The 27,030-nt window shown below is 63.6% G+C and overlaps 2 protein-coding genes and 1 long non-coding RNA gene across 3 annotated transcripts; 2 read left to right on the top strand and 1 right to left on the bottom strand.

The window, feature by feature from the left end:
• Positions 1–4,733: 4,733 nt before the first annotated feature.
• On the bottom strand, positions 4,734–7,734 carry PSCA (prostate stem cell antigen). Its single transcript, XM_040494861.1, has 3 exons — positions 7,553–7,734; positions 6,132–6,239; positions 4,734–5,491 (listed from the first exon to the last, which is right to left on the bottom strand). Exons 1-3 carry the CDS (start codon positions 7,602–7,604, stop codon positions 5,277–5,279), a joined length of 375 nt encoding a protein of 124 aa, XP_040350795.1. The 5' UTR covers positions 7,605–7,734; the 3' UTR covers positions 4,734–5,276.
• A 6,228-nt stretch (positions 7,735–13,962) lies between these two features.
• Positions 13,963–23,269, top strand: JRK (Jrk helix-turn-helix protein). The gene is made up of 2 exons (XM_040494578.1): positions 13,963–14,071; positions 15,948–23,269. The coding sequence occupies exon 2, from the start codon at positions 16,389–16,391 to the stop codon at positions 18,012–18,014; it is 1,626 nt and encodes a 541-aa protein (XP_040350512.1). The 5' UTR covers positions 13,963–14,071; positions 15,948–16,388; the 3' UTR covers positions 18,015–23,269.
• Positions 23,270–24,405: 1,136 nt separating this feature from the next.
• On the top strand, positions 24,406–26,792 carry LOC121043059 (uncharacterized). Its single transcript, XR_005796676.1, has 2 exons — positions 24,406–24,934; positions 25,367–26,792. It is a non-coding gene; the product is annotated as an uncharacterized LOC121043059 (long non-coding RNA).
• Positions 26,793–27,030: the final 238 nt, after the last annotated feature.

Below are 27,030 nucleotides of genomic sequence, written 5' to 3'. Positions count from 1 at the left end.
CCCGCCCGCTCGCTGCGAGCCCTCTTGTCTCTCCCCAGCCGTCGAAGATTCGGTCCCTGATCTGAGCAGAGGCAAAGGCTCCAGTACCTCCCGGCCCAAGTTGCAGGACTTTGCAAAAGAAGTGGACGCCGCCGTCCGCAGCGGCACTGCTTCAAGACTGTCCTGGAAACCGACCTTCCGACGCTCCAAAACATCGAGGGGCTCTCCACCTTTGCAGGGCGCCCCAGCCCCAGCGCGCATGCGGCCGATTCAGGCCGCATCACAGTCTGGCCCCTAAGCCTTTTCAGTCCCAGCTGGTAACCTCATTACCCCCACCAGCACCACTCCCACCCCCAGGTCCTGGCAATCTCAAACTCATTCCCAAGCATTCCCGTCCTTGGCCCGTTCAGAAAGGGAGCATATAACGCCCGCAATGGGGGGAGAGGACTCTGCAAATGTAAAGGGCTCGACAAGGGCCTCATAGGTGTCACGAGCGCGTGGGATGCGGACCCAGCAGTGTGCAGCAGGCACTCCAGCGTCCTCTCTGTCCCCTTCTCGGCAACACTGGGCAGGAAAGCCCGGAAGAGGTCCATCCAGCTTTCCCAGCCCGCCCCCAGCTTGCCAGTGACCTGGGAGGCCACCTCCTTAGGTCCGCACTGGGGCGCTGGAGAGGTGGAACAGCTCTGAGAACAGCACCCCCCAGCGGCCACACTGAGAGGGCTTTGGTCCAGTCCACACCGGGCTGGGCTCCCGTCGACCGCCAGTGCCACAATGGCAGGTGGCTTCCCTTCCCTCGGGCACCATCGGGGCAGAATTCTTTGCTTTTCTGGCTTTGCTTCTGGGGCCAGTAGTTGGGCAGAATGGGATCTGGGTTTTCCTGGGTCCTTGGATCTGCTTGGATACTCCGCGGACAGGAAGTTCATTCTCAGGGCGGACCCAGCTGCCCCAGGAAAGCCTGGGGGTAGGAAAGGCCTTCCCCACGCATTGTTCAGCCTTGTCCCTGCCCTGGCTCAGCTCCACACCATCTGTCCCTGAGGCGGGACAGCTTCTCGGGATGAAGGTGTCCTTCGAGCCCCCTTGGCAGCTGCTCTGTGAATGCAGCCTGGTCACCCCCCTTGTCCCACCCCCACAGCGGGGGCCTGCTTCTAGAAGCCTGTTCTGGAAATGTCAGTGAAGGTTGGTAAACAATAGAATGGGGGAGGGTGGGGGGTGCTTACAAGACCCCTGCCCCCATCCTCTGACAGCCGGGGCTCCCTCTGCCAGGGACCCTCCCCTTCCATCTTCCCCTTCCCTGACCCCCAGACAGTCTAGATGCCCAGAACCTGGTCTCACTGTGCCTTTACGCACGATTGATTATGTCAGCAGGGACTGCCATCTCCCCGCTGGACCCCGAGGCCAGGAGGTCGCTTTGATGGCCCAAACCCAGGGCCAGCACAATCGATGCCGGCCAGGGGCTCCCCAGGAACCAACTTCTTCTTAGCCGCCCACGTCCGGCTGCATCAGCACCAGATGCGGGCGTGCTGCGGTGGTCATGGCAGACTGTTGGGGGTCTCGGGCAGGTCAGGGACTCCTGGGCATCAGACCTGGAACCCCTATGCTCTGGCTTCGTATCTGAGAGGCAAAGAGGGAGGAGGGACTGGGAGACAGCTGACAAAGGTGGGGCCCCCCTCCCCCGCTGCCAGAGAGTCTGACATGTGACCCCTGCGCCCCCTCCAGTAGAGCCCCTGTTGCACCCCAAGTCCAGCCAGGGAGGAGCAGGGCTCACAGAGCAGCGCCCAGGCCGCTGACAGACACCGCGCCCTGCCCACCCAGTACTGTCTTTACAGACACCTGAGTGGTCGAGGGTGGAGACATCAGCAACCTGGTCTGGGGGCGTCAATCCCAGCCCGAGAGGGGCCAGGCAGACGGGCCTGGGACTGGCGTTCCGGGGAAGGGAGGGCTGCGCCAGACCACCTCCAGCCTGGGGCTGAGTGTGCTGCTAGGGTCAGAGATGACCGCTCAGGGAGCGCCCTTGGAGGCCTGACCTAGGTGACCGAGCCCACAGGGGAGGATGGCTAGGCGCCAGCTGTGTGGCCTCAGGTCAGTTCCTTCACGTCTCTGTGCCCTGCCTCACCGGGTGGTGGTGAGAATCGATGAGTGATTGCACAGGAGACCCATGAGAGCGCACCTGGCCTCTGGTAACGGGGATACGTGCTATATTATCTCCTACTGTGACAGCCGCAGAAGGCTCGGACAGTGTCCCTAACACGGAGAGTGCTCGGGAAATGGCACCTTTTTTTTTTTTTATGTTTTTTATCTAATTTTGAGAAAGAGAGAGAAAGAGACAGAGGGCATGCAGGGGAGGGGCAGAGAGAGAGGGAGACACAGAATCCAAAGCAGGCTCCAGGCTCCGAGCTGTCGGCACAGAGCCTGACGCGGGGCTCGAACCCACGAACCGCGAGATCATGACCTGAGCGGAAGTCAGACGCTGAACCGACTGAGCCCCCCAGGCGCCCCTTGGGAAATGGCATCTTAAAAACTAACGTAAGTCTGTCTGTCCAGGGGACCACCTCAGCCACAGGTGCAGCCGTGAGGGTCTCTGTTCCTTACTATGGAAAGATACGTGCTTAGAAAGCAGTTTGTCGGGGAGCGTGCGAAGCATGACCCGGGCACAGATTCACAGTGTGCATCTGCGCGTGTTTGCACGCGACACGTCACGAAGACGGAAAACGGTGACCCACGTTATCCTAGGGTTTGGGGAGCCGAGTCCTGTATGCTTTTCTTTCTCGCCGTTCCCTAGTTTGCGAAGATGAGGCGGTGTGGGGAGAGGGAGGTGGGGGTCCCGGCCAGACCCTGCCATGGGCCCGCAGCTGAGGGGCCCTGGGCCTCTGCAGGTGGACCCCCTGCCGTCCCCACCCAGGGGAGCAGGAGGAGGCCCCAACGCGCTGCGTGTGCGGAGGGACTCCTGCCCTTCCCTCTGTCCTGGAGTGAGGGAGGGGCAAGGCTGGCCCCCTCGGGCTCTCAGTTTGAGGCCACACGAACTTGGGAATGGCTCAGGAGGTCAGAGGAGTCCCCGGTCCGGGGAACGGAGGACCCAGCGAGGTCTCCCACTTCTCAGGGCCCGCCGTCCCTCGCCCCTCACCCTGGCCCAAATATTTTAAACCCAGAAGCCCGGGACAGGGTCTGGGGGTCTGGGGCACTGCCTCACTTCCCGGAGCCTCACCCCGGAGGAGGACCCCTGCCTGAGGGCGTGGCTGACGTGTGGGTCGCCGTGGGCTCCCTTCCCTGCTCGGTGGACGGAGGCCTGTCCCTCCGGACTTCCAGGCCCTGCCGTAGCCCCGGTCACACTGGTGTTTGAGATCCTCTCTGTGCTTTATTCCTTCTCGAGCTCCACCTGCTAACATGGCACATATTTCTGTATTTACCCTGTTCACCTGACCCCCTCGTCCGGTAAGCTCGGTGAGCGGGGGTGGCTCTAGGGCATGGAGGGAGGTTGGGGAAAATGCATCCCAGCGTGGGAGACCGGTGATTCTGGCCTGGAACAGCGCCTGGAACGTAGTAGGCGCTCCACAACCACTGGCAGGACAGATGCACCAGTGTCCTCTACGGTCACCTGGCCAAGGTGGACAAGCCCAAACTCCAGCCTGGGCCAGACCCTCATGGGCCTGAAGCTCTGCCTGAGCCCCCCCTCCCCCCCCCCCGCCCCGACCCAGTTCTATGGTGCCCTCTCAGGAAACAAAGCCCCAGCCCTGGACCCTGGACCCTGGACCCTGGACCCTGGACCCTGGACCGGAGCCAAGCCAGGTCTATGTGCTGAGCGTGCCTGGGGCCCCAGAGGGGCGGGCGTGGGAGAGGCCAGAGCCTGCGGAGCCGGATCCGAGCTGGGCCCCGGAGGCGAGGAAGAAGTGGGGAGGACCAGCACTGGAGGTCACTCGGGACGTGCACAGGGAGACTCTGGGCCTCCGGTCTGGACTTGTTGGTCAGTGTGGCCCTGCCCCAGCCCACCCCTGAGCTCCAGAAGCCGGGCTCTAATCCTGCCTCACCCGCCACTCAGTAGGGGTCTTGGCCAGAAGCGCCCCCCTGTGCAGGTTCCCGCCCTGGCTCCGCTCACACAGCCCACCCCACGTGGCCGACAGGTCCTGGTGCTGGAGCCCCCAGGGGCAGGGAGGCAGCCCCTGTGTTTCCCAAGGGGCTTTCCCAGGAATTGAAAAGGCGAGGCTGGGACCCTAGGCTCACAAGCACTGTGAAAGGAACCCCGCTCCCGGACAGGAGGGACCTGAGGTCACGGGGCAGGGGGCAGCTTCGCTGGGGACCCTTTTGCATAGTTTGAATTTTTCACCGTGGGTGTGGAGAACTTACAGCGGACAAAACAAAACATTTAGGAAACAGGCAGAGGGAAAGGACAGGGCGGGGACGCCGAGGAGGCCTCACACAGTAGCAGCCCCTCCCACCCAGAAACCGCTGAGTCCTGTGGATCCTCAACGCTCGCAGCAGAGGGGGGTCCCAGGTAAGTATCTGAGGCTCAGAGAGGTCAAGTGATCTGAGTGAGGCCACACAGCAAGAGACGGGGTCCCCAGGGATGCCGCCCTACCTTCTGCAGCTGTGTCCTCCCTTCCCGGTGTCTGACATCTGTTTCTGCCCAGGCTTGGGCTCCACCCCATGTGGCTGGCTACGGACATGGCCACAGCCCACGGATGTGGATCCAGGTGGCATCCAACACAGCCCTGGATCCCAACCCTGACTCCCACCCAGGGGCGCGCGAGAACAGAGCTGTCTGCAGCTAAGTCAATGGGACTTTATTAAGGGCCTACTGGGTGCAGGGGTTACTGCTCCAGGTCTCCCAGGGACATTGGGAGCTAGACCCCCTCCACACCCCATCTCTTGGGGCTCCCAGGACCTCTCACTCCCTGCCCCTAATTCTACTCAGTACATCTCATCTCAGCCTTTGTGGGGCCCTCCTGAGTGCCTGCTCCTTGCTGGTTACAGGTGACCCTATGACTGGGACATGGCTCGGCAGGTAGAGGTGGAGGGAGTGGTCAGGGAAGGCTTCCTGGAGGAAGAGTATGCCTAAGCGAGGATTAAGGAGTGGGTTGGAATGTGGGGGTTGTGTGGGCCGTGTGCAGGCTGTCGCGCATCAATACAGCCCAGCCTGCTGGGCAGTGGGAGCTGGGCAGGAGTCCTAGGGAGCCATGGAAGGCTAGAAAGGGCAAAGGGGCATGGCCCGACCCGAGTTAGGGTCCAGGAGGGGCCTCGACTGGACCAGGTGTGTATGAAGAGTGCCCTGGGGCCCCTGGGACACAGTGGGGTCCTCCTGCCTCCTACATCCGGCTAGGGCCCCAGAGCAGCAGGCCACCGAGAGCAGTGAGCAGCGCCAGGGTGACAAGAGCTGGCTGCAGGGCATGGGCCCCGTTGGCATTGCACAGGTCACTGGAGCAACACGTGATGTTCTTCTTGCCCAAGTAGTAGTTCTGGGAGTCATCCACACAGTGCGAGGTGCAGCCCTTGCTAATGACGGTCAGGAAGCCAACAGCACCTGGGGGTGGGGGCCGCTCAGCTAGGGCTGGGTCCCGGGTGTTCGCCCACCCGGCCTTGTCCCAGCTCCCACGGCCCTCTTCCTGTCCTGACTCTGAAACTCTGGAGTCATCCCGGGTGACTGCCTCAAGACTGCCAGCAGTGCGAGGGCAGGCGCTTGGGCTCATCTGTATCCACATGCCCAAGGCAGCCAGACCTTCTGCTGGGCACTAGACATGCCTAATGAATGGGTGAATGCAGGGATGGATGGATGGATGGATGGATGGATGGATGGATGGATGGGTGGATGAATGCAGGGATGGATGGATGGGTGGGTGGATGGATGGATGGTAGATGGACAGATGAAGGGTGATGGGTGGACAGACAGACAAGGGATAGGTGTGGGGGGGGGAATGAACGGATGGGAGACAGAACACCTGTATCCATGGGTGGATAGATGAACAAGTGGCCAGGTGCACAGAGGATGAACAGTTCAGTGGCGGAGACCTAAACCCAGGTGCTCTGAGTCCCTGCCAAGGCAGGGAAGGAGATGGCAAAAGGCAGGGCAGAGCCACACCCAGGCCGGGGCGGGGTAGGGGGGTGGGGGGGAATCTGGGCAAGGGCACGCGGAGGACTCGGGGGGGGGCAGCAGGGCCACTCACGGATGCGCTGGGTCCAGCATTGGGTATCAGAGTGGGTGCAATTCTTCACGTGCAGGCAGTTCTGGTTGCTCACCTGGGCCTCGCAGGAGTAGCACTGCAGGGCACCGCCTGGGGGTGGGGGCGTGCTCAGAGGCTGCCCTCCCACAGAGCGGGAAGGAGCCTCATTTTCTCGTCTGTCACACTTTCCAGGCCGCTGGGAACGTGCAAGAGCACAAGAGCCTGCCGCAAACTGGGACATCCTCACGGGGAGGGCACTGCGCCCATCAAAGCCCACCCGGGAAGGCTCCAGGGCCCGCTTCCTGTCATGGTGTCTGGAATCCACCAGTAGAGCCCCAGCCCACCCCTCCGAGTTTTAAAGCTCTGTTAAAAAGCCTATGGTCCAAGAGGGAAGGGGGCGACGCACCCCTGGGTGGGAGCTAGCTGGCTCACCCCACTTGGCAGCCAGCCCAGCTGGGCACGGGGCAGGTGGGCGCAGGGTGGACAGACCTGCTCACGTCCTTCCGTCGCTGTCCCTAACAGCCTGCGCAAACCCCACCCAGCCTCCCAGGCCTCCCTGGTGCTGTGTGATCGGCACAGGCCCCGGGCTGGGTCCTGCTCTGTCCCTGGGAGTAGCGGCCCCAGCTGTCACACGATGTCTCCTCCGATCAAAACAATGGTGGAGCTGGGATCCAAGTCACCCAACTGCAAGCAGGCCCCGTGCTGCCAGCCCTGTGCTCGGGCACCACACACACCAGCTGACCTCCAGCAGCCTGTCGGGCCATTGTCATGATCCCCACTCTCTAGCAGAGGAAGCTGAGGCTCTGAGAGGTTTAGCAATTACCCAGGATGGGAAGAGACCGAGCTAGGCCTGGAGTCCAGACCAGAGCAGCGAAAGCCCACACCTGCCCCCCCCCCCCCGGGTGTCTCCTGTCCTTGCTGCCCACAGTGGACCCCAGGGCTGGGCCTGAGGAGGGGACCTGGGTCCTCTGAGGATAAACCTCAGCCCTCTCCCGGTTCACTCTTCCCTCCTGCCTCTGTGGCACTTCCTAACTTGAGGCTTTTTGCCCCCGTGCTTCCTCTCTACTCTGCAGGCTCTCAGTGCCTCCCTTGTCCGTCTGCCCTCCGAGCGCCAGGCCCTGCGCACGGCGGTCAGGAGAAGAGCCCCCGCGTGCCCTGCCCGCTCTGGGTGAGCCATTACTCCATCCTGGCTGCACTGCGAGCCGCCCCAGAGGGGGACGCGGGCAAGGACAAAAGTCCCTTCTTCCTGCCGCCGCCTCCGCTTCCTTCCACCTGACCTCCCTGCTCCCTGTCCCCCCTCCTCCACCTCCTCTCTCTCTGTCCTTCCGGGTGGGTGCTCTCTCTGAGGGCCCCCCGGACTCCCTGGATTGCCCCCACCCCAGCCCTGTTCCCGTGGCCCTGCCCCGGGCTGGGGGAGGTCTCACTTGGCTGCAGGGCCAGGCCGATGGCCAGCAGGGCGAGGACGACAGCCTTCATGGTCACCAGCGGGCAGCGGTGGCGTGGACCTCGGGGTGGCTTTATATCGCTTCGGCTGGCAAGGCGGAGGCTCCACTGCCCACTGTCAACACGGACGGGTTCCCCGCGGCCAGCAAGCACCACGGGTAGATCCCAATCTCCACCCGCCCGGCCGGGCTGCACCCCGCCACTCTCTCTGTCCTCCCGTCTGCTTCCGGAAGGCAGAGCCTGCCCAGGGCAGGGGCCGCCCTCCCCACCTGTGGCCATTTCTTAGCCACCCCAGGGCGAGGCGCCAGGCTAAGCCTCTGCCCACCTCACACCAGGCGGTGAAGCCAGAGAAGGGTGTGACCACCTTGTGCAAGGTGGAGGGCGACCTCCCTGGGCCTGTGGTGCTCCTAGGGCTCCTGGTCCCACAGGAGCGACAGACCTTGGACGGCTGCAAACAAGAAGTGCCTCGGGAGGGGGCCGCCCTGGGAAGTGCCCCGGAGGCTTGGGGGTGGGGGGCTGGCACAGCCAAAGTGCACTGTCCTGCTGCATCGGGCTGGGTGCAGGCTCACCCCTCACGACCTTACTTAATCCCCATACAACATGGAGCTTTAGCTGCAAGAGAGGCGGGGAGACGCAGTAGGAGGAGGAGGGGGGTGGCAGAAGGCAGGACATTGCCTGCACGCCAGACCCACTCTCCCCCTGTCTGTGTCCTGGGGTCCCACAAGGGTCCCAAGGGCTTCCCCTGGCTGGTGACCTGAGGGCGGGAGGTTCAGAGGCCAGGCCATCTCTCCTGCTGTGCCCTGACCGCGGGGTGCTCTGTGCAGTGAGTGGCTGCACCCCCATGGGCCGGCCTGCTCCCCTCCTGCTAGCCCTGCCCGGCCTGTGCTGACTGTTCTGTGCCCTCACCCCTCCAAGCCCAGGGGCCCAGTGGCTTCCTGCTGCTGTTGGCCTGGGGCCCATTCTCGGTCCCCATTGTCCCTCCAAACTTGCCCCTCCCTTTGTAAACAGTCTCCCTGTGACCCCTTGGAATGTCCCGCAGGTCCTGGCAGGTACAAGCCACGCTCACTGCCTGCTGACCCCAGTGTGTCTGGGGGGGGGGGGGCGGTGAGGGGCCCCTCCCATGGGGGGAGAGGACCTTTCACTTCCCGATGCCCTCCTGGCCCAAAGATGGCCACCCTGGGAGGGAGCCCCAGGGTAGAGCAGGGGCTGTGCTCTGGTGCTGGCAGGTCGCTCTCGCTCCCGGGGATGTGTCATCTCCCAGCCCTCTGGGACAGGGACAGGGACAGGGACGGGGGTGGGGGTGGGGGTGGGGGTGGGGGTGGGGGTGGGGGTGGGGGTGCGAGAGCAGAGCCACCCTTCCCGGTGGGGACAGCTTCCATCCTCTCACCCTGAGTCCTGGATCAAGATGACACAGTGACATGGGCCCAGGGTGAGACCCACACCTCCCCAGCACTCGCTGCACCGCTGGGGTCTTTCCTGCCCAGCCGCCTGGCGCCCGCCAGTTTGCACGCTTTCCCCGGGAGGTGTCTCTCCTGAGGCCCAGGAACGGACAGGACCTTGCTCAAGCTCACACGGAGGTGAGTGCGGTCCCCCCACTCCAGCTGCCTTCCTCCTCTTTCTGCCCGCTCCGAACTTTCTCCCGGAACACCCCCCCCCCACCCCCCGCCTCCAGCCCGCGATCCCACCAGCTCGGGTGCCTTGGAAGGTAAAGTGTTTGTGACTTCACTGCGCCTGGCCGTCTGCCTGTCTGCCCACCCCCAGCTGACCGGGACTGGGGGCGCCCCGGACTGGAGCCTTTCTTATCTGTCTCTTTTTACTCAAGGCACCCGGCACCTAGCACCAGCCTGGGACATTCAGTCCTCAAATATTGACAGGTGCATGAATGTTTGTTAATCTGATTCGATACGAGGCGATTACTCTCTGGCCGTGGTCTCAAGCAGGGTGCTTCTGTGCCCCGGGGCACGTTTGGCCTAATGCCTGAAGACATGGTCGGTTGTCCCGACAGGGGGGTCATCCTGCACAGGACGCCCCCACCACAGAGACGCTTCCAGCCTGAGGTCGGCAGAACAGCGGGGGCAGGAGGCCTGCCCAGGGCCGTGGGCACGAGGCTGCAGTCCCAGCGTACGGGCGGCAGAGAATTAGACCAAATGGGATCGCCTTGAGTCTAAGGAGCCAATGAGCTCTGCTGGGCTTGGGACTTGCCTGGGACCCACCCCCGCTTCCTTCCTTCCGACTGCTCCTTCTTGGTGGGAAGGTCTATCCGTGTCTGTCTTGTCGCTGCATTCTGGAAGCGCAGGACTTGTCTGATTTCCCAAGTGTGCAGCCGGAAGGAATCATCGTCTCCCCCAGACCTGATGTTGGGGCCGATGCTGGCATGAGTTAAGGCTTCGGGGCTGTCAGGGAGGAACGAGTGAGTGCACCTTGCCTGTGAGAAGGACGTGGGGTTTGGGGTGCCGTAGTCAAATGCTACGGTCTGAATTGTCCCCCCCAAATCCCCACACTGAAGCCATAACCCCAATGGGATGGTACTTGGAGGCGGAGCCCTCGGGAGGTGATTGGATTCAGACGAGGTCATGAGGGTGGGGTTCCCCCCCCCCCCCGATGGGCCAAGTGCCCTCATAAGATCAGACACCAGAGCTCCCCCCACCCCCTGAGCCCACAGCGGGGAGTCGGCCGTCTGCACGCCAGGAAGGGGGCCTCCCCCTCACCCGACCGGCTGACGCCCTGCTCTCAGACTCCCAGCCTCCAGAGCCCCGAGAAACAAACGTGTGTTGTTTACAGCTCCTGGTCTGTGGTGCTGTGTTCGGGCCGCTGACTGAATATTGAAGCCCATGGCACGATGCCCTAGATAGAGTCCTCGACTCCACCTTTGACCCTGTCAGCCCCAAACTAAGTCCTCACCAGGGTCACAGCCTGAATCCTGACCCTGCTCACCGAGTAAGCCCTGACCCTGACCGTACCCTGAGCCCTGACCCTGGTCACTGACTGTGCCCCGTCCTGTCATCCACGCTTTGGGCACACACTGAATACAGCCCCTCAGCCTAGACTCAGCCTGGAAAACCTGTCACAAAGGGATGGGACTCCCTGCAGTGGACGGGGTCAGGGTGTGGCTTTGACATGACTCACCCTTAGCCCTGCTCTGGTGTCACCTCCCTGGGCTCCAGATTTTCCTGTTCTCTTTTGGCTTTCCACCTGCCTGCCCAACCAGTTGGGTTCCCTGGAGATCCTGCCCGCCGCATTGCCCCCCACCCCCCGCCAGGATGGGGGGCTGGTGGGACCGGAGCAGGGCCAGGCCCTGGGAGGAGGCAGGATCACTGACCCCCCCCCCCCCCCCCCCCTTTTTGGAGACACCCCGTGCCCCCCTATGGCTGCCACCCTGTCCCACATTTAAATGGTTGCCCCTTTTTTTTTTTTTTTTTGGATGAATCTTACATTTTATGCTGAATTAATTAGAAAAATTAAGATGTTATGTGAATTACAAAACCACAGTTGATTTCACCTTCTACTTTTATAGACCTTTTCCTTTAGAAAAATGAGTCCGTAACTCGAGAGGATAATTCTACTTGCTGCCAGGCCACTGACGGTCGGGGGACGCATGCTCCGTGCCAGGCCTCCCGTTGTGGGTTCTGGAAATTAAGGCCATGTCTCGCAAGCTCCGTGTGTGTGTGTGTGTGTGTGTGTGTGTGTGTGTGTGTGTGTGCTTGTGTACTGGGGGCACCGAGTCCCATCAGGGGCTCTGGGAGCCCGCTTCTCACCCCCAGCCCACCAGGGCCAGGCTCCCAGGGCATCCCGCCACCCCGGGTGCCAGTTCGGTCTCTAATTGTCTCAAGGGTCTTGCACCCCAGGGGAGGTGCCTCTTCCTGGTTCTCACAAAGGTGTCCTAGGCACCCTCAGTGGCTCTGCCCCAACCTGCCCCCTCCTGCTGTCCCAGCCTCAGCCCCTTGCTGGTTCTCCCCTTCTCCCTCCAGGAGTGCAGTCAGTGAGCCCAGGAGACCCGGCCCACCTCAGGCAGCACCGCCCCCCTTCCAGAGGGTGTGGAATTCACAAACACCCTCAGCCTGGAGCCAAAGCCCCCCTCTGTTGCTATTAAGAGACTTGTCACCCCAAGACCCTCCCTCTGGGGACTGACTGGTTTCCTCACCCGAGGACTCCAGAGTCCCGGGGAGACTTTGCCGCCTCCAGGCTGAGTACAATGTATGCAGGTGAAACGCTACGGGCTCAGAGGAAGCAGTGAGAGCAGGGCCTGGTGGGGACCCTTGTGTGGAGCCCACTGGGAAGCCAGGGGTGGGGCAGGGGGTGACCTGCTCAGACTGACCCTCTCAAGGCCACTCTGGCTGCGAACGGCGATGGGGGGGGCTGCGGTGGCGATCGGGGGTGGTCTGGGGGCCCGATCCTGTGCACTGGGGGTGCTCGGGGGAGTGGGGCCCTCAGCGCCAGCTCCCAGGAGACACCAGTCCTTTCCCCTCCTCTCTTTATGACCCTTTCCCCTCGGCCAGAGTTGGCTCCGTCCCCGAGATGAGCCCCAAGGGCCCCAGAGCGTTGGTGGGAGCATCTGGGGGAACCCCATACATCTTGGGGACCAAACCCAGGCCCCTGCCAGCCCCATGCCCGGGGCGGAGGGTGGGGGGAGGTGTGCTGCATGTGAGCCCGTGTCCATGAGGTGGCAGCACAGTGTCACAACACAGGGATGGAGCCGGCCTTCCTGGGGGGGCCACCTGGCTGCCCCAGGACACCCTGCTCGGTCCCCCTCACGTTCGAGTTCTGCTCAGTGCTCCGGTTGTCTCCTCTGTCAAACACGTCTGCCTCTAGCACGCCCAAATTCCTCACCCACAGGACCGTGTGCAGCAAACTGGCTACTGTTTCAAGCCCGAGTTTTGGGGATGCTTCATCGTGCAGCAGTGGATGGCTGATATGGGGGCGAAGACAGATGTGAGGGGGCCAGGGGGGCTTGGGCCAGGGAGAGAGCAGTTGGTGGGAATGAGGAGGCCCGACGTGGCACGGATGAGGAGGGCAGAGCCAGGCAGAGCCCCTGGTCAATCTGGGTGTGGGGCGTAAGGGACAGGCGGGTCCAGCGTGACTGAATTTTTGGCCCGAGTGAATGGAAAAAGGACCCTGCCACTCACTGAGATGGGGACTATGTGGGTGGAAAAGGCTGTGCGGCGTCAGGAGCTCAGGTCTAGAAATGCTGGGCATGAGGTCCTCACAGAGGTCCACGTGGGGATGCCGGGAAGGGCACAGGCGTCTAGAGTTCTCAAGAGGGGTCCCGGCAAGGAGACAGGGATGTGGGAGCGGCCAGCCCCTGCTGGTATTGCCACGGGAGTGGAGATCACGGAGGGAGTGGGTGTGGGTAGAAGGGGAGAGCCCAGGAGTGAACCCCGCAGGTCAGGGATCATTGGGGGGGGGGGGCGAGGAAGGAGGGCCTGGGGCTACAGCATCCTGGAAACCCAGGGGAGAAAGTGAATGAAGCCGGAGACAGCTATGGACATCCGTCTAGGCTCCCTGCCGCTGCTGTGACAAATAACCTTACACTCGGAGGCTAAAAATAGGACACAAGGTGTCGGCAGCTGGATCCTCCCTGAGGATCCAGGAAAGAATATGCATCCGTAGCTGGCAGCCCTTCCTGGGTCTACAAAGCACACACTCCGACCTGTGTCTGTTGTCACATTGCCTTTTCTCCCTCTTCTTCCTGAATCACGTTGTCTTCCCGACTCTGTCCCTCCTTCCTCCCTCTTATAGGGACCCTGTGATTACACTGCACACCCTCCCCCCAGTCCCCCACCCCTGTCCCTGTGATAATCAGGATAATCTCCCCATCTCAAGAATCTTAATCACAGAAGCAAAGCCCCTGAGGTCACGTGCTCATGGGGTGGGGGATGAGGGTGTGGGGCAAGGGGCGGCGGTGGGGGTGGTGGTGGCAGGGGCGGTGCTTTATTCAGCCGCCACGGCTGCCCTCTGGTCCCCAAAGGCTCACATTTGTCCCGCACGCAGAGCACATTCACCCCATCCCAAGGGCCCCTCAAAGTCTCAACTCCTCTGACTGCATCAGGTCAAGTGTGAGTCTCATCAGCTCTAAAGTCTCAAACATCAACACGCAACCCCTGCAAATTAGGTGCGGATGAGGCGCCAGCTCAGCAAGAGGCCGAGCGGGAAGGAAACCCCGCTGGCCCCTGGATTTCACCGAGGGAGGGGGGCTGCGTCACCGTCCTCCTGCCAACCCTGGCCGGGACTGCAAGGGCCCCACGTCCTTCCGCGCAGGGCTCCACTCGCGCGAAACTCGCGCCTCCGACGCCCCTGCGCCCGCCCCACGGGTGCACAGGGAGAGGCCGCCCCGCGCCCCACCCACCGGCTCCTCACCGGCCCGCAAGGCCAGCGAGAGGCCCAGTCAGTCCTCCAGGCTGCCTAGAGCGTCCCGGAAGTGGCTGGGGGAAGGCGGCCAGGCGCGGACCGGCGGCGCGGGGAGAGGCGGCACTTCCGGCGGTGGCGGCGGCCGGGGTTTGCAGGTGAGCGGGACCGGGGGGCCGGGGGGCCGGGAGGTGGGTGGGGGCGCCACGCAGTCCGTGCTCCCCGGGCGGAGGCTCCTCCCGTCCCAGCCCCGCCGCGGGGCCGCCCCTCGCAGACCCCCGGGGACCCCGCTCGAGGAAAGCATCGGCCACGGGCGCCCCGCCCCCCGGCGCAGACTTGCACTTTTTTTCGGTTTTCCCTCTTTGGGTTGTTTCCGTGCCCGGGACTGAGCTTCCACCCCAAACGTGGTCCCGGGAGAGAGAGACGCTCTCAAAGCCGGCGTGTCCTCAAACCCGACTGCCCCTCGGCTCCGGGTTCCCGCGGGCGCCCCGGGTGTGGCCGCTGCGCCGCGCAGACCCCCCCCCCCCAACCCCGCGACGCGCCCCGCGTTTCTGCGGTCCCGGCCCTTCCTGCCCCTGCACGCTACGGCTGCTCCCAGGGGAAGGCGGTTGCTCGCTTTTTCTCCTGAATCTCTGCGGCTCTTTTCTAAGGACAGGTCCTCCCCCCACCCCGCCCCGCGGTCCCGTCTCTGGCCCCTTATGCCCTCTCCCCAGCTTCTTCTCTATCCTTTGGGCACAGGAGGAGAAGATGTTTACGTGCACGTTCGTGTGCTTACTTTGAATTCACAAGGCTACACCCCCACCCCACCCCATTCTCTCTCCGTATTAGGTTACCCTTTGGTTTGAGAAGTTGTTTCAGAATATCGGAGTATCTGCCTTTCAGTTGTAAAGGGAGTTTTGCCTCGCAGGCTGGTCCACAGTGTCCTCAGCTACCTTATGTTACTCTGCACACACCTGCATGTGCACAACAGGAAACGTCCTTAATGGCCCCATTTCAGGCGCTGAGCCTCCTCCAGGAGGCCTTTTCCACAGTCCCAGCTCCTCCTCCTCCCCCCCCCCCCCACTTCTCCCTGCTGTGCTTAGAGTTAGTTCCTGTCAGGTTCCAGGCCCCTCCTTCCTGGGGTGCTGTCATATGGAACACCCATATGGGGTGGGTGGTGGCCTTTTATTTCCCCCGGTCTAGGTCCAAGCAATCCGCTCTCACACTGTCATTCCCAGTAAGTAGGATATAGGTAGGATCCGTAAAGGAGCAGCACCCTCACTTTGCAGACCAGGAGACTGACCCAGAAGGGGGAAGGGACACACCCAGAGCTGGCTGGTGATGTGCCTAGAGTTTGAGCTCAAAGGGCTATGTTTTTATGTTTCGCATAGGCTAGTCTTTGGCCTCACGGTCTGCATATCTGTGGGAAGACACGGCCCAAATAAGGGCTTGGGTGAGAGGTGGGGTGGGGAGTTGCTAGAAGCCCATGGTGAGTACTGCCTGTCTTTCGTCGCGGGACAGCGAGCAGGCTATAGCTGGGGAGGGGAGTGAGGGCCACGTGACCAAGTCATGAAGGAAGTGAGGGGACCCTCCCGGCAGACACTGCACGGCTTGCGGGCCGGTCGGTATCAGGGCACCAGCTCTCTACTCCTCGCAGGCTGACGAATGTCCGTGTCTTCGCAGGTGAAGTGTGGTGGGTAATCTCGAAGGGTCCAGCAGGGATGCCTCTGCTCCGCCCCGCAAGTCTGCTCCGCGAGGCAGGGAGGGCTGGGGTGTTTGGGCAGATGTTAGGAAAGAGTGGAGCTGTCTGGCCTGAAGGAGCTGTGATGGCCAAGAGGTCACTTGTCACTTGGTGGGGCCGGGAAGAGCCAGCGCACCCGGCGGGGCGGCCTTCCCGGTGCCACGCCACCTGGGCCAGCTCATGTGCTGGTCTCCCCTACCACACTTTGGTTTCCGCTGCAGCTTCCCAGCGGGTCTAAACTAATGGGGGCATGTGTGCGGGTGGCCCAGGCGCGTGGTCAGTAACGTTCTTTCTCCCCTTGTTCTGCTTTCCAGTTCCTAAAGCGAGGCATGTGGGACCATGCCGTGAGCCCAGAGGGGTGTCCCCAGCACAGGCGGTACAGCCTCGATTAACCAGAAACCGGCTCCCAGGACCCCTCTACTCTGTGGTCCATGTTGGAAGGGAGGGGCTGCCGTTGTCCCCCTGAGAGAAGGCCAGAGGTTCCAACAGTGTGGATGAGTAGGGGCGTCGTGACACTGGTCGTCTCCTGCGGAGAGCACCGGGAGCCGCCAGCGTCGCTAGGAGCCCGGAAGCCGAGGCGCCGCTGACGCCGCAGGGAGGAATAGAGGAGCAGCGGAGGCTCACGGTGGCCCCGGGGTCAGAGAGGGACAGGGCAGGCAGGGGCGGGAGCAGAGGAAAGGGGCGGGAGAGGCAAGAAGTCCGCCAGGCCCCGCGGCGAGTGTCTCCCCACCCACTGGGGACAAGCCAGCCTCCGCATGGCCTCCAAGCAGGCTGCCGGCAGGAGCCCGGGGGAGAAGCGCAAGAGGGTGGTGCTGACCCTGAAGGAGAAGATCGACATCTGCACGCGCCTGGAGAAGGGGGAGAGCAGGAAGGTCCTGATGCAGGAGTACAACGTGGGCATGTCCACCCTGTACGACATCAAGGCCCACAAGGCGCAGCTGCTTCGGTTCTTTGCCAACTCGGATTCCAACAAGGCCCTGGAGCAGCGGCGCACCCTGCACACGCCCAAGCTGGAGCACCTGGACCGCGTCCTGTACGAGTGGTTCCTGGGGAAGCGCGCCGAGGGCGTGCCCGTGTCGGGCCCCATGCTCATCGAGAAGGCCAAGGACTTCTACGAGCAGATGCGCCTGACGGAGCCCTGCGTGTTCTCTGGCGGGTGGCTGTGGCGTTTCAAGGCCAGGCACGGCATTAAGAAGCTGGACGCGTCCGGCGAAAAGCAAGCGGCCGACCACCGGGCGGCAGAGCAGTTCTGTGGCTTTTTCCGGAGCCTGACCGCCGAGCACGGCCTGTCCCCGGAGCAGGTATACAACGCTGACGAGACCGGCCTTCTCTGGCGGTGCCTGCCGACTGCCAGCCCGGAAGGCGGGACGGCGCCCGGCGTCAAGCAGAACAAGGACAGGCTGACCGTCCTCATGTGCGCCAACGCCACGGGCTCGCACAAGATCAAACCCCTGGTGATCGGGAAGCGCGGCGGCCCCAGGGCCTTCCGGGGCATCCAGCACCTGCCGGTGGCGTACAAGGCCCAGGGCAACGCCTGGGTGGACAAGGAGATCTTTTCCGACTGGTTCCATCACATCTTTGTTCCCTCGGTGAGGGAGCACTTCCGAGCGGTGGGCCTGCCCGAGGACGGCAAGGCCATCCTCCTGCTGGATGGCGCCCGGGCGCGCCCGCGGGAGTCCCAGCTGGTTTCCGACAACGTCCTCACCGTCTTCCTGCCCGCGGGCGCCACCTCCTCCATCCAGCCCATGGACCAGGGCATTCGGAGAGATTTCCTGAGGAATTTCATCAACCCCCCCGCCACGCTGCAGGGCCGTCACCCCCGTTACAGCATGAACGATGCCATCGTCAGCGTGGCCTGCGCCTGGAGCGCGGTCCCCCGCCACGTCTTCAGCCGGGCCTGGAGGAAGCTGTGGCCCGCGGTCACGTTCGCCGAAGGCTCGTCTTCTGAGGAGGAGCCGGAGCGTCTCCAAACGAGGCCTCACGACCAAACTTTCGCGCACATCCCGGAGCTCGGGAGAGAGGCCCCGGCGCGCCCCGGCAGCCGGCTTCACCGGGGCGCGGCCGCCGAGGGAGACGGGCTGGGATGCGAGGCCGGGGAGGGCCTGGCCCCGTCCGCGGGGGGCCCAGAGCAGGTGGAGAAGGATGGCGACGAGGCGGCCTGGGAGCAGGCGGCCTCGGCCTTTGACTCTGTCGTCCGCTTCGCCGAGGGACAGCCCTGCTTCACGGCGCAGGAGGTGGGGCAGCTGCGCGCGCTGCGCTCGGTGTTCGCGAGGCAGCGGCAGGCGAAGGGGCGGCGCGTGGCCCTCAGGGCCGCGGTCAAGCTCGAGGCCCCCCAGGAGCTCTCCCCTCTGCCCTGCTCGTCCGCGGCGGCCGAGGACTGATGGCTGGGGGCGCTGCAGAGCCGGGCAGAGCTCGCCCGGGAGGCTGGGCGCCCGGTGTGGGGTCTCGGCGACTTGGGGCGGCCCATCCCGCGTGTTCTGGTTCGTCGCGGGCCTGTCGTGTTTTCTGGCGCGTGAACGTGAGGAGCCCTTTCTGGAAGGGTCCGCCAGACCGAAAGCCTAGCGGAACATCCTGTGACCGGAGCCCAGGACCGTGCCGGGCGGACTCTGGCCTCGTGCGCGCTGGCTGAGCCCTGCTGTGTGTGCGGGTGGAGACGTCTGTCCGTCCGGGAGGAGAAAAGCCGGTCCTCGGGCCAAGCAATGGCAGTACCTGCGGCCACTGGACCGGGTCAGCGTCACCCACGGCCTGCCCCTCCGTCCCCTCGGGCCCGGGTCTGCCGTGTGGCCGCCATCCCTGCATCAGGTGGGCGCGACGGCTGGGACTCCGCTTCTGACCGTGAGTCGGCAGAGCCCTCGCCTGCGGCTTCGAAGGCACACGTCGTCACCCTGCTCGCGTGTCCCTACTTCAGTCGCGGGCTCACTCAGCCGCCCCGGCCTCCCGCACGTTCCTCCTGGGACCCCAGGGCGTGGGGGCCGCACGCTGCGCTGGCGTGACGGACTCACTTCCCACAGCGCAGGCAGGACCGTCCCCCCGGGCTGCCCGCTGCCCCCAGGGGCCCGTGGCGCACTGCCGGCAGGCCTGGTGTCCGGGCTCCAAGTTCACCATTCGCTCCCGGGGATTCTGCGCTTCCCGCCTTCACGCTGACGAATCTTGAGGAGGCGCTCGGAAATGAGGCTGAGGTTTGCGCACACGCGACCCGGCGCTGGAACGAGCTGCTTAGATTTCTAGCGATGCTTGAACTCCTGCGGTCGGCCCTTCCCACCTCTGTGCTGCGTGCGGGCAGGAGCCGGCGGCACCACCTGGCCGTGGGAAGACGCGGTCCCTCCCGTGTCTCCCGGATGCTCCCGGCCTCACCGGCACCGCTGCGGCCCCTTGCCGGCCGTGCTCCCCTCCCCACGTGTCCTCTCACCTCCGTGCCCCTGGATTCACGGCCTGGTGGCCGAGCTGGCGTGACGTTTTCCTTCGTCCGTTTGCCGTGTGTCCCTCCGGGAGCCGCGGGAACGGTGCTTGGCGTGCGGCCGGTCCCCCCGGTGCTTTCACGTCTTTCTGAACGCGGGAGGCGGCCGCTGCTGCTGTGGGGCAGCACGTGGGCCGTGCGTGCTTTCTGTGCACGTGTGAAGATGGTGAACTAAGTACGGGCCTTTTTAAGAGTCTCGTCGCCGAGTCCTAGGGGCGGATGGCTCAGGCAGGGCTGTGTCGCTGTCGCGTCCTCTCCTTCGTGTGTGTTGGGGCCGCTGCTGTCGAATCGCAGCTGCTTGCGGCCTGGAGGGAAGTTGGGTGTCGGGAGTCACCGGAGCGCTGCCCTCGGCGGTGGCGACGGGCAGCGGAGAGGCGGACGGACGTCCTGAGGAGCTCTCCCCGCACAGCCCGGCGTGGCTCTCGACTGTGCTGGGCGGTGTCGTGAGGGAGGGGAGAGCAGATAGGGTTCCTGGCCGCCTCCTAGGTCCCCTGTGGATGCCTTGTCCCCGTCAGACCCTAGACCCCAGGCCATGGATTCTCTCAGCGGCCTCACCACCTGCCCCGTCCTGGCCGTTTTGGAACCTAACGATAAATGCTCGTCACCAGATGGCCTTTGGGGGGGGGGGGGCTGTCTGTCCTCCAGGCGCTCCTTCCAGAACCAGCCACGGTGCCGCGCTGCTCGGAGGTTCTGGGCGGAACAGGACAGGCAGGCCTCTGGCGAGCAAGCTTCGCTGGACCGCAGACCGAGGTACATGGCCACGTGCAAGGGCTCGCACAGGCCTCCACGCCCACGTGTCCTCCGAGGGCCCTCCCAGCTGCTTGCCCATCACTCCTTGCCCAGCTTCGGGCTCGGTGGTCAGAACGTTTTAGCCTCAGAATCTTTTTTCCCAAACGTTGCTGGGTGGAACCCTATGAGACTGGATGTGAAATTGGAACAGGGTAGAACCGGTCCCCCCTTCCTTCCCCCCCCAGTTGCTGCTGAGGCAGGAAGCCTGGGGCTCCTTGTCCCTGCGAGCCCTGGCCATCTTGTCCTGGCCCAGCCTGCACCTCTTCCTCTTAGTCCCACCTGGGCCAGAAGGCAGCCCGGGGCCACGGCAGTCAGGCGTGGTTCTGGAGGGATAGGGGTTGGAGGCGGGGGTACGCAGAGAGGCAGACTGGGTTCTTTCCTGGCAGCCCGTGCCGCAGGGGAAGCAGAATTTGGGGCGAACGGGACCCACCCATGCTGCCTCCGAGGGCCCGCCTGAGCATCTCTGGGGAGGAGGTGCCCCGGGTGCCAGCCGTGGCGGGCTCTCCTGGCGTGGGAGCATGCTGACGGTTCGTTCGCAGGCGTGATGTGTGTTAAGTGCCCGCCCTGCGCTGGGCGTCGTGCTCAGCCTGGGGCCGGCGGGTGATCAGACAAGGCCCCTGTCCTGCCTTCAGAGAGCACAGGTTTCCCGGGAAGGGCCGGAAGTTGGGGAGGCGGGAACACAGGTGAGGGGCGGAAGGTGGCTCGGTGGGGGTGTTAGGGGGTCCATGAGGGCGGTAAAGAGAACAGAGGTCCTGCCTGCTTCGGCCCAGCAAGTCCAGGAGGGGGATCCAGGGCAGTGAGGCGGCCGTGTGCGTGCAGCCAGGCTCCTCTGCCATTTGTCACATGTGGCTCCCACTTCACGTCAAGACTGGCCTTCCAGTCCCCATCCTGGTGTCTTCTTCCAGCCACCGGGAGCAGGAAGCGTAGCACCTCCTCCGAGAATTCCCTCAGCGGGCACACATCCCTTCTGCTCCCGTCCCTTGGGCCGGGTCCCAGGGACATCTGGGCCTGCAGTTGTGGAGGACGCGAGGGCCCGCGCTGGGGAGCAGCCCGGGAAAGCCGGGGCCAGGTCTCCTCACCCCCACCCCTACCCCCCCCCGCCCACTCTGGGCCTCGGCCCTGCTCCCCAAGGCCATGGAGGGCCCGTGTGTCAGGAGGGCCCGGGGTGTGGAGGAAGGGGGCGGGCAGTGTTGGGCCTCCACTCGTGGGGCGGGGACCCCGCACTGCAGCAGGCCCAGAGGACTGGAATTGTGGTCCCCACCGACCCACCCCCAGGGCCCAGGCCTTCCACAAAAGGACTGACTGCGTTTGCGCAGAGGGTGAGGTTCCAGGGTGCTCGTGGAAAGTGGAGCTCGCAGGGAACAGCACGTGGGAGGAGCGGTGGATCGACTGGGGACACAGGCTGAACTGTAGGCTGGTCAGGGAGAATCTCAGACACCGATCTCAGGAGCTGTTCTTTCAAAGGAGCCAAATTTGGTTGGAGTAGTCAGGGAAGCTGTTTACGCCCAGGGCGTCAGTGATGAAGGCAGCAGAGCACTCGGCCGGCAGGGAGAGGAGTTGGGGGGCAGGGAAGACAGCCAGAGCCTCTGTCCTCCCAGGGTGACTGTGGGCGAGCCCAGGGCTGCGCCCCTGGCCAGCAGTGGGAGGCTGGAGCAGAAGCTGTTGGGGGAGGCCGCCCCACCGCCCCCGAGATGGGACTGGTAACACGATCCGGCCTGGGTGGCCCGTGCCCGGAACTGCTACAGCACGTTACCTAAGACGACTAGTCTCCTACCTGGACGTGCAAGGAAACGGCGCACGTGGCCCAGACCCCAGGAAACAAAGGCCACAGAGCTGGCAGTGTGTGAGTTAGACTGAGCAGAGGAGACTTGAAAGTGGCCGCCGTAGATACAGTCAGAGGAAAGAAAACAGCTGCAAACAGGGAAGGGAAAGTAGTGAGGGAAGGTGCCATCACAGCGACGCAACTAACGGAACCAATGAAAAGATCAGAATTAAGGAAAAAGTAAAAGAACCAAGGGGGAATTCTCGAGTTGTAAAATACAGCAACCACGATGGAAGGTTCACTAGAGGGGCTCAACGGTAGCCATGAGCTGGCAGAAGATCCATGACCTTGACCTAGAGACCCACAGATCACACAACGCAAAGACAGTGACGGGAAAGGAGCAAACAGTCTCGGAGAAACAGGGACACCCGTGTGCACCGTCGGAGCCACAGGACGGGGAGGGCAGGAGACAGAAGGGAAACAATACGCAAAGAAACAGTGGCTGAAAATCCCCAGATTTATCAGGAAACGACCACCGACAAGTCCAGCCGGCTCGGTGAGCTCCAGTGGGACCGATGCTACGATCCAGAGTCCGGGAAAGCCCTCCCTGGCCACGAGAGCGCCCCACGAGGCTGGCAGCTGACCCCAGGCGCAGGGACGGCATCGTCCGAGTGCTCGAAGAGAACCCACAGCCAAGACTCCTGCGTCCACCAAAACTGTCTTTCCGAATAAAGAGAGAGAACGACGTTTGCGGATACACAAAACCCGAGAGGGTTTGGTACCAGTGGACCCACCTTCCGAGAAACACTGAAGTTCCTCAGGCTCAAAGCATGTGACCCCGACAGTAGTTCAAATCCACTCAGAACAAAAAGAAGCTTGGGGAAGACAGTTCTGTCCTGATGGGAGACCTAGGAGACCGTGTCCAGTTGACCCTCGGGCATCTCTGCGGTTGGGGCGCCCCCCCCCCCCCCCGCTACTCTTTCCTCTGGCGGCTTCTCTAAAAGGCATGCCATCGCACAAGGTGGGCGTCTTGGCCCCGTGTCGTTGAGTTCATCGCGTTTACAGTGTGCTGTGTCTCATGGTCACACCGGGAAGGGGTGTGGGGCTGCCGTCTCCAGCAGGAAGGGAGCGAGGGCACATCCGAAGTCTGTTCTGGCCGGCCTGAGAGCGGCTGCCCGGGAGGTAACTCAAAAGTAGCAACAGATGCATCACAGGAATTAAAGTGCTACGTTAGAAGAAAACATAAAAGCAGCAGATGAGGGCTGGAGGGACCGGAAGGCCCGGGACCCTCAGCAGCGGGACCTTCCGGCCTCCCTGGCCCTGGCTGAGGTGACAGCGTGGTCCCCGTTGTGCAGAGCAGGGGTCGAGGCCCTGAGCTGGTCCGCGCCACGGCAGAGGTCTTGCTGCGGCCCCTGGAACCCGTCATCCCGCAGAGGGGGGCCCCGGAGTGCGCCAGCCGCGGCCGTGCTTGTGGCCTCAAGGGCCAGCGCTGCTGTGCTCCTGGCCGCTTGTCCCTGTGGGAGCCAGGAAGGACGCCGTGCCGCCACTGCCATTTCAGGCCGCACGGAGCCTCCAGGCATGCTGATTTATTTAAAATTGACCTTTGTCAGTAAACTTGCCTTAGAGAATGTGCTCTACGTTTTGGCGACCAAGCGCGTCTCGTGATGGAGTGAGACAGGCTGCTGTTCTGCACGCACCCACACGGGGCAGCGTGCGCTTACCGCCACCTGTCCCAGCGGGGGCCCAAGTCCTCACCTCCGCAGACAGCGCCCCCCACCACCTGTGCCCCTCTGTCCCACCCCAGCAGTTTCCAGGGGGTCAGGCACGCGGAGCACGATGAGAGGTCTCCCACGGAGCGCCGGGAAGGGCTCTTCAGGGCAGGGGGCGCGGGGTGGGGTGGCTCCCCGCGGTGCTGCAGGACCCCGGAGGGGCCGATTGCCTCCTCCCCCGGCCAGTTCCTGCTCTCCAGCCTGACGCTGGGTGTGCTCCCTGCTCGAGGACTGGGGTCCTGGATATCTACACCTGTGCCTATCCATCTGGACCGGGGACTTCCGGGAGGCCGGGACAAGCTTCTCCTTACTGGACGCCATGTGGGCCTGGCACAGGAATATTCAGGGAGGCAAGGGGTGGGGGGGGGGGTGGCAGCAGTTCTCCTAACCAAGAAGGTTCTTGGCTAGGAGCCACAGGACAGGAGGTGTGGCTCTGGCCACCCAGTCCCCAAGGCTGTGCGTGCACCCCACCCTCCAGTCCCAGAGACCCACGGGGTGGCAGGAGGGAGAGGGAGCCGGCTCCGAGGAGCAGACGCCGAGTGGGCACAGCTAAGAGCCAGACCAGGTTTAGGGACCCGGCTAACCGCCCGGCAGAGAAGACGGGCAGCATCACAGAGCCAATATGGACTTGGGAGCCAGCGGGGCCTAGGACAGTCTCACGTGCCCAAAGTGAGCAACGGTGGCTCTCCCAGCGCCTGTAGCTGAGGATGTGGGTCACGTAGTCATTTCTCAGGTCTTTATCGAGGCTCTTCGGGTCCTGGGGGCTGCCTGGCCGCTGGGACAGAGGTGATCGGGATGAGGGCTCAGAGAGCTCGCGGTGTCGCCCGAGGCAGGGGGTGCTCAGCCTCGGAGCGGGGATTGGGGTGCAGGAGAGGCCTGTGGGAAAGCAGCCTGGAGAACAGAGAGGGCTTCGTGGAAGTGGCAGGCGTAGAACTGGGGCCCGGGAGGGTGTGGAGTTCTCCCGCTGAAGTTGGGAGCGGTGCCCTGTGGGGTGAAGTGGCAGGGCAGGAGTGGCCCCCAGGCGGGGTGGCCACCCAGCAGGACAGGACCCTTGGGGCCCAGCGGGTGGGGTCATGGGCTGCCTCCCACCCTGCCCTTGCCAGTACCGCTCTGTCATCTGTCTGGGCTCCTTCCTCGCCCCTCCCCATCAGGGCAGCCGGCCAGGGAGCCCCCGTCCCCCGTCCCCCGTCCCCCGGTGCTGCAGCTCTCCTTGTCCAGGGCAGGTGACACCCCTTCACTGTTTCAGGCCGTGACTCCTGATGACTGAGAACCTCGGATCCGCGGCAGGATCTCTGGGAGAGGCAGGATCTCGGGGGAGATTTTGGATACCCTAGGGACCTGAGTTGAGTTGACTGAGGGACCCTCGGATGGACAAGAGGGAGCCTGGGCAGGAAGGCAAGGCCCTCGGGAATGTGACTGTGGGACCACCTACTGATGTAGGGCCCCTGTGTGGACGTGGCCCCCCCAGAACTGGACATCAGAGCACGGAGGTCACCAGGCTGCCTGCTCGGGAGAAGCCCCACAGTAGGGCCAGTGGTCTGGGCTCGGCCACCCAAGACGGACATGGCCTTCTCTGGTCCTTAGGTTCTGTTGGAAATGAGAAGAGGTCTGGGGCCTGCCAGACCCCCTCCCCCTCCAGTGCAGACAGGTGATGGGCTGGGGGCTAAGGGGAGAAGTAAAGGGGGTGGACTGTCAGGAGGTTACCCAGCTGGGGCCAGTCCCCTCGTCTGGACAGCTACCAGGTGGGCCAGGCCGTGGCCCTGTCTGGCTACAGCCCGCCTGCTGCTTTCCTGGGTTAGCACCTCTCCGGCCGGCCCCGGGCAGCGAGGGGCTCTCTCCTCCACCTCAGAGGCTTCTGGGCCCTTAGGGGACCCCATGTCCTGGTTTGCCAGGGGTGGAGCTGGTAGGCACCTGTTGTCTGGGTATAATCGTCAGTAACACCCCTTCACTCTCCAGGGTCTGAGTTTGGACAGTACATTTCCTGGGGACACCCCGCGGAGGCCCTCTCTTCACGTGATGCCCCCACCCCTGGTCAAGAACACAGGCCATCTCACGCTACGGAGGCAAGCCTCGGCCTGGCCCGTGTGTTGAGAACCATTGTCACGAGGTCCACCTTGAAACGTGAACCGTGGGCTCGCTGGGCTGGGCGGGCCCGGTGCGTGGTGTTGCCGTGGGCGCATCAGCTGCTCTGGGGGCCCGAGGCCAGCACTGTTTGCCGCTGGTCCGGAAGGGTACGGTGGCTCATAGACCCCGTCGGGGAGGCTGCAGGGGACTTTTGAGCACGTGACCCCCAAAGTCAGTGTGAGCCCCCACCAGTGAGGGGGCCCCTGTGGCCCCCAAGCCAGTGGAGGAGGTGCTGTGTGTGGTGACACTGAGGTGGCTGGGGAGGGAGGCGGATACACTTCGAGACCTATTTCGAGGGACCTGATCTGCACAGCAGGGACTCGGCCGCCGGGGGGAGGGGAGTCCAGTCTGGAGACGAGCGTGTGGGGGCGGCCCACTGGTCGGCCCCGGGTCAGTGCCCCCCTCACCTGGTCGTGGTGGGCTGGCACTTTCCCTTCCCCCTCCCCCTTCCCTGCCAGCCACATCCCTGTCCTGCTTTCTGCTTTGGGCCCCGCTGCTGCAGGGGGCAAGGGTGGGGGTCCTGGCCGGACACGGGGAGGGGGGTGACAGACATGGCGAGACACGCAGTCTTTGGGGGAGCTCTGGTCTCCCCGGCAGGAGGCTGGTGGAGGGGCTGGTGGGTCCCTGGGGCCGCCTCCCACTCCTCCGGCAAGCCCACCACAGCACGCTCCTGCTTCCCACTCGAATACGCCACTTTGCCCCTTCTATGGGGCAATAATTTTAATAAACGGCTTTTTTTCTGTGAGCCCAGAGTGTGAGGCTTCCTCTTAGCTCAGGAAGATGCCTGTTGCCAGCAGCTCTAACGAGGGCACCCATAAATCTCTTATTTGTGGCTCCAAAAATGAGGTCATGGGCTCTCACTGTGCCTCATTATTTAATTAAACAGATATCAAGACAACAGAGTGGGGCCAGGGCTCCAGGTGAGGGGAGGTATCAGAGGGAGGAGCCCGGGGCTGCGGGGAACGTGCTGGGGGTTCGGTTCGTTCCCCCACCCCCACCCCCACCCCACCCGCCCTGCGCCCTCGGAGGTGCCGACCCTGTGGCCTCCCGGGCTGGGCCAGCCGTGCCCTGTGCAGGACCCTCCGCCCTGGCCCGCCCACAGGCTTTTGACTGCGTGGAGGATGCTGCCCTGCAAAGAGAATTGCCGGCCCCCCACCCGCCACCTCCGGAAGGACGGGAGATTCACGCGCCCGCGCCCGTTTTACTGCCACTGAAACAATTAAGTGAATAAAACAGCCTTCCTGTTTCTTGACCTCCATCAAAGACCATCAAATTGGGGGCGCCTGGGTGGCGCAGTCGGTTAAGCGTCCGACTTCAGCCAGGTCACGATCTCGCGGTCCGTGAGTTCGAGCCCCGCGTCGGGCTCTGGGCTGATGGCTGAGAGCCTGGAGCCTGTTTCCGATTCTGTGTCTCCCTCTCTCTCTCTGCCCCTCCCCTGTTCATGCTCTGTCTCTCTCTGTCCCAAAAATAAACGTTGAAAAAAAAAAATTAAAAAA

This window comes from Herpailurus yagouaroundi, unplaced genomic scaffold, assembly GCF_014898765.1.
Source record: "Herpailurus yagouaroundi ecotype Mexico unplaced genomic scaffold, PumYag 186, whole genome shotgun sequence".
NCBI lineage: Eukaryota > Metazoa > Chordata > Mammalia > Carnivora > Felidae > Herpailurus > Herpailurus yagouaroundi.
The sequence above is the reverse complement of the archived record's forward strand: the minus strand, read 5'-3'. Positions and strand labels throughout refer to the sequence as shown.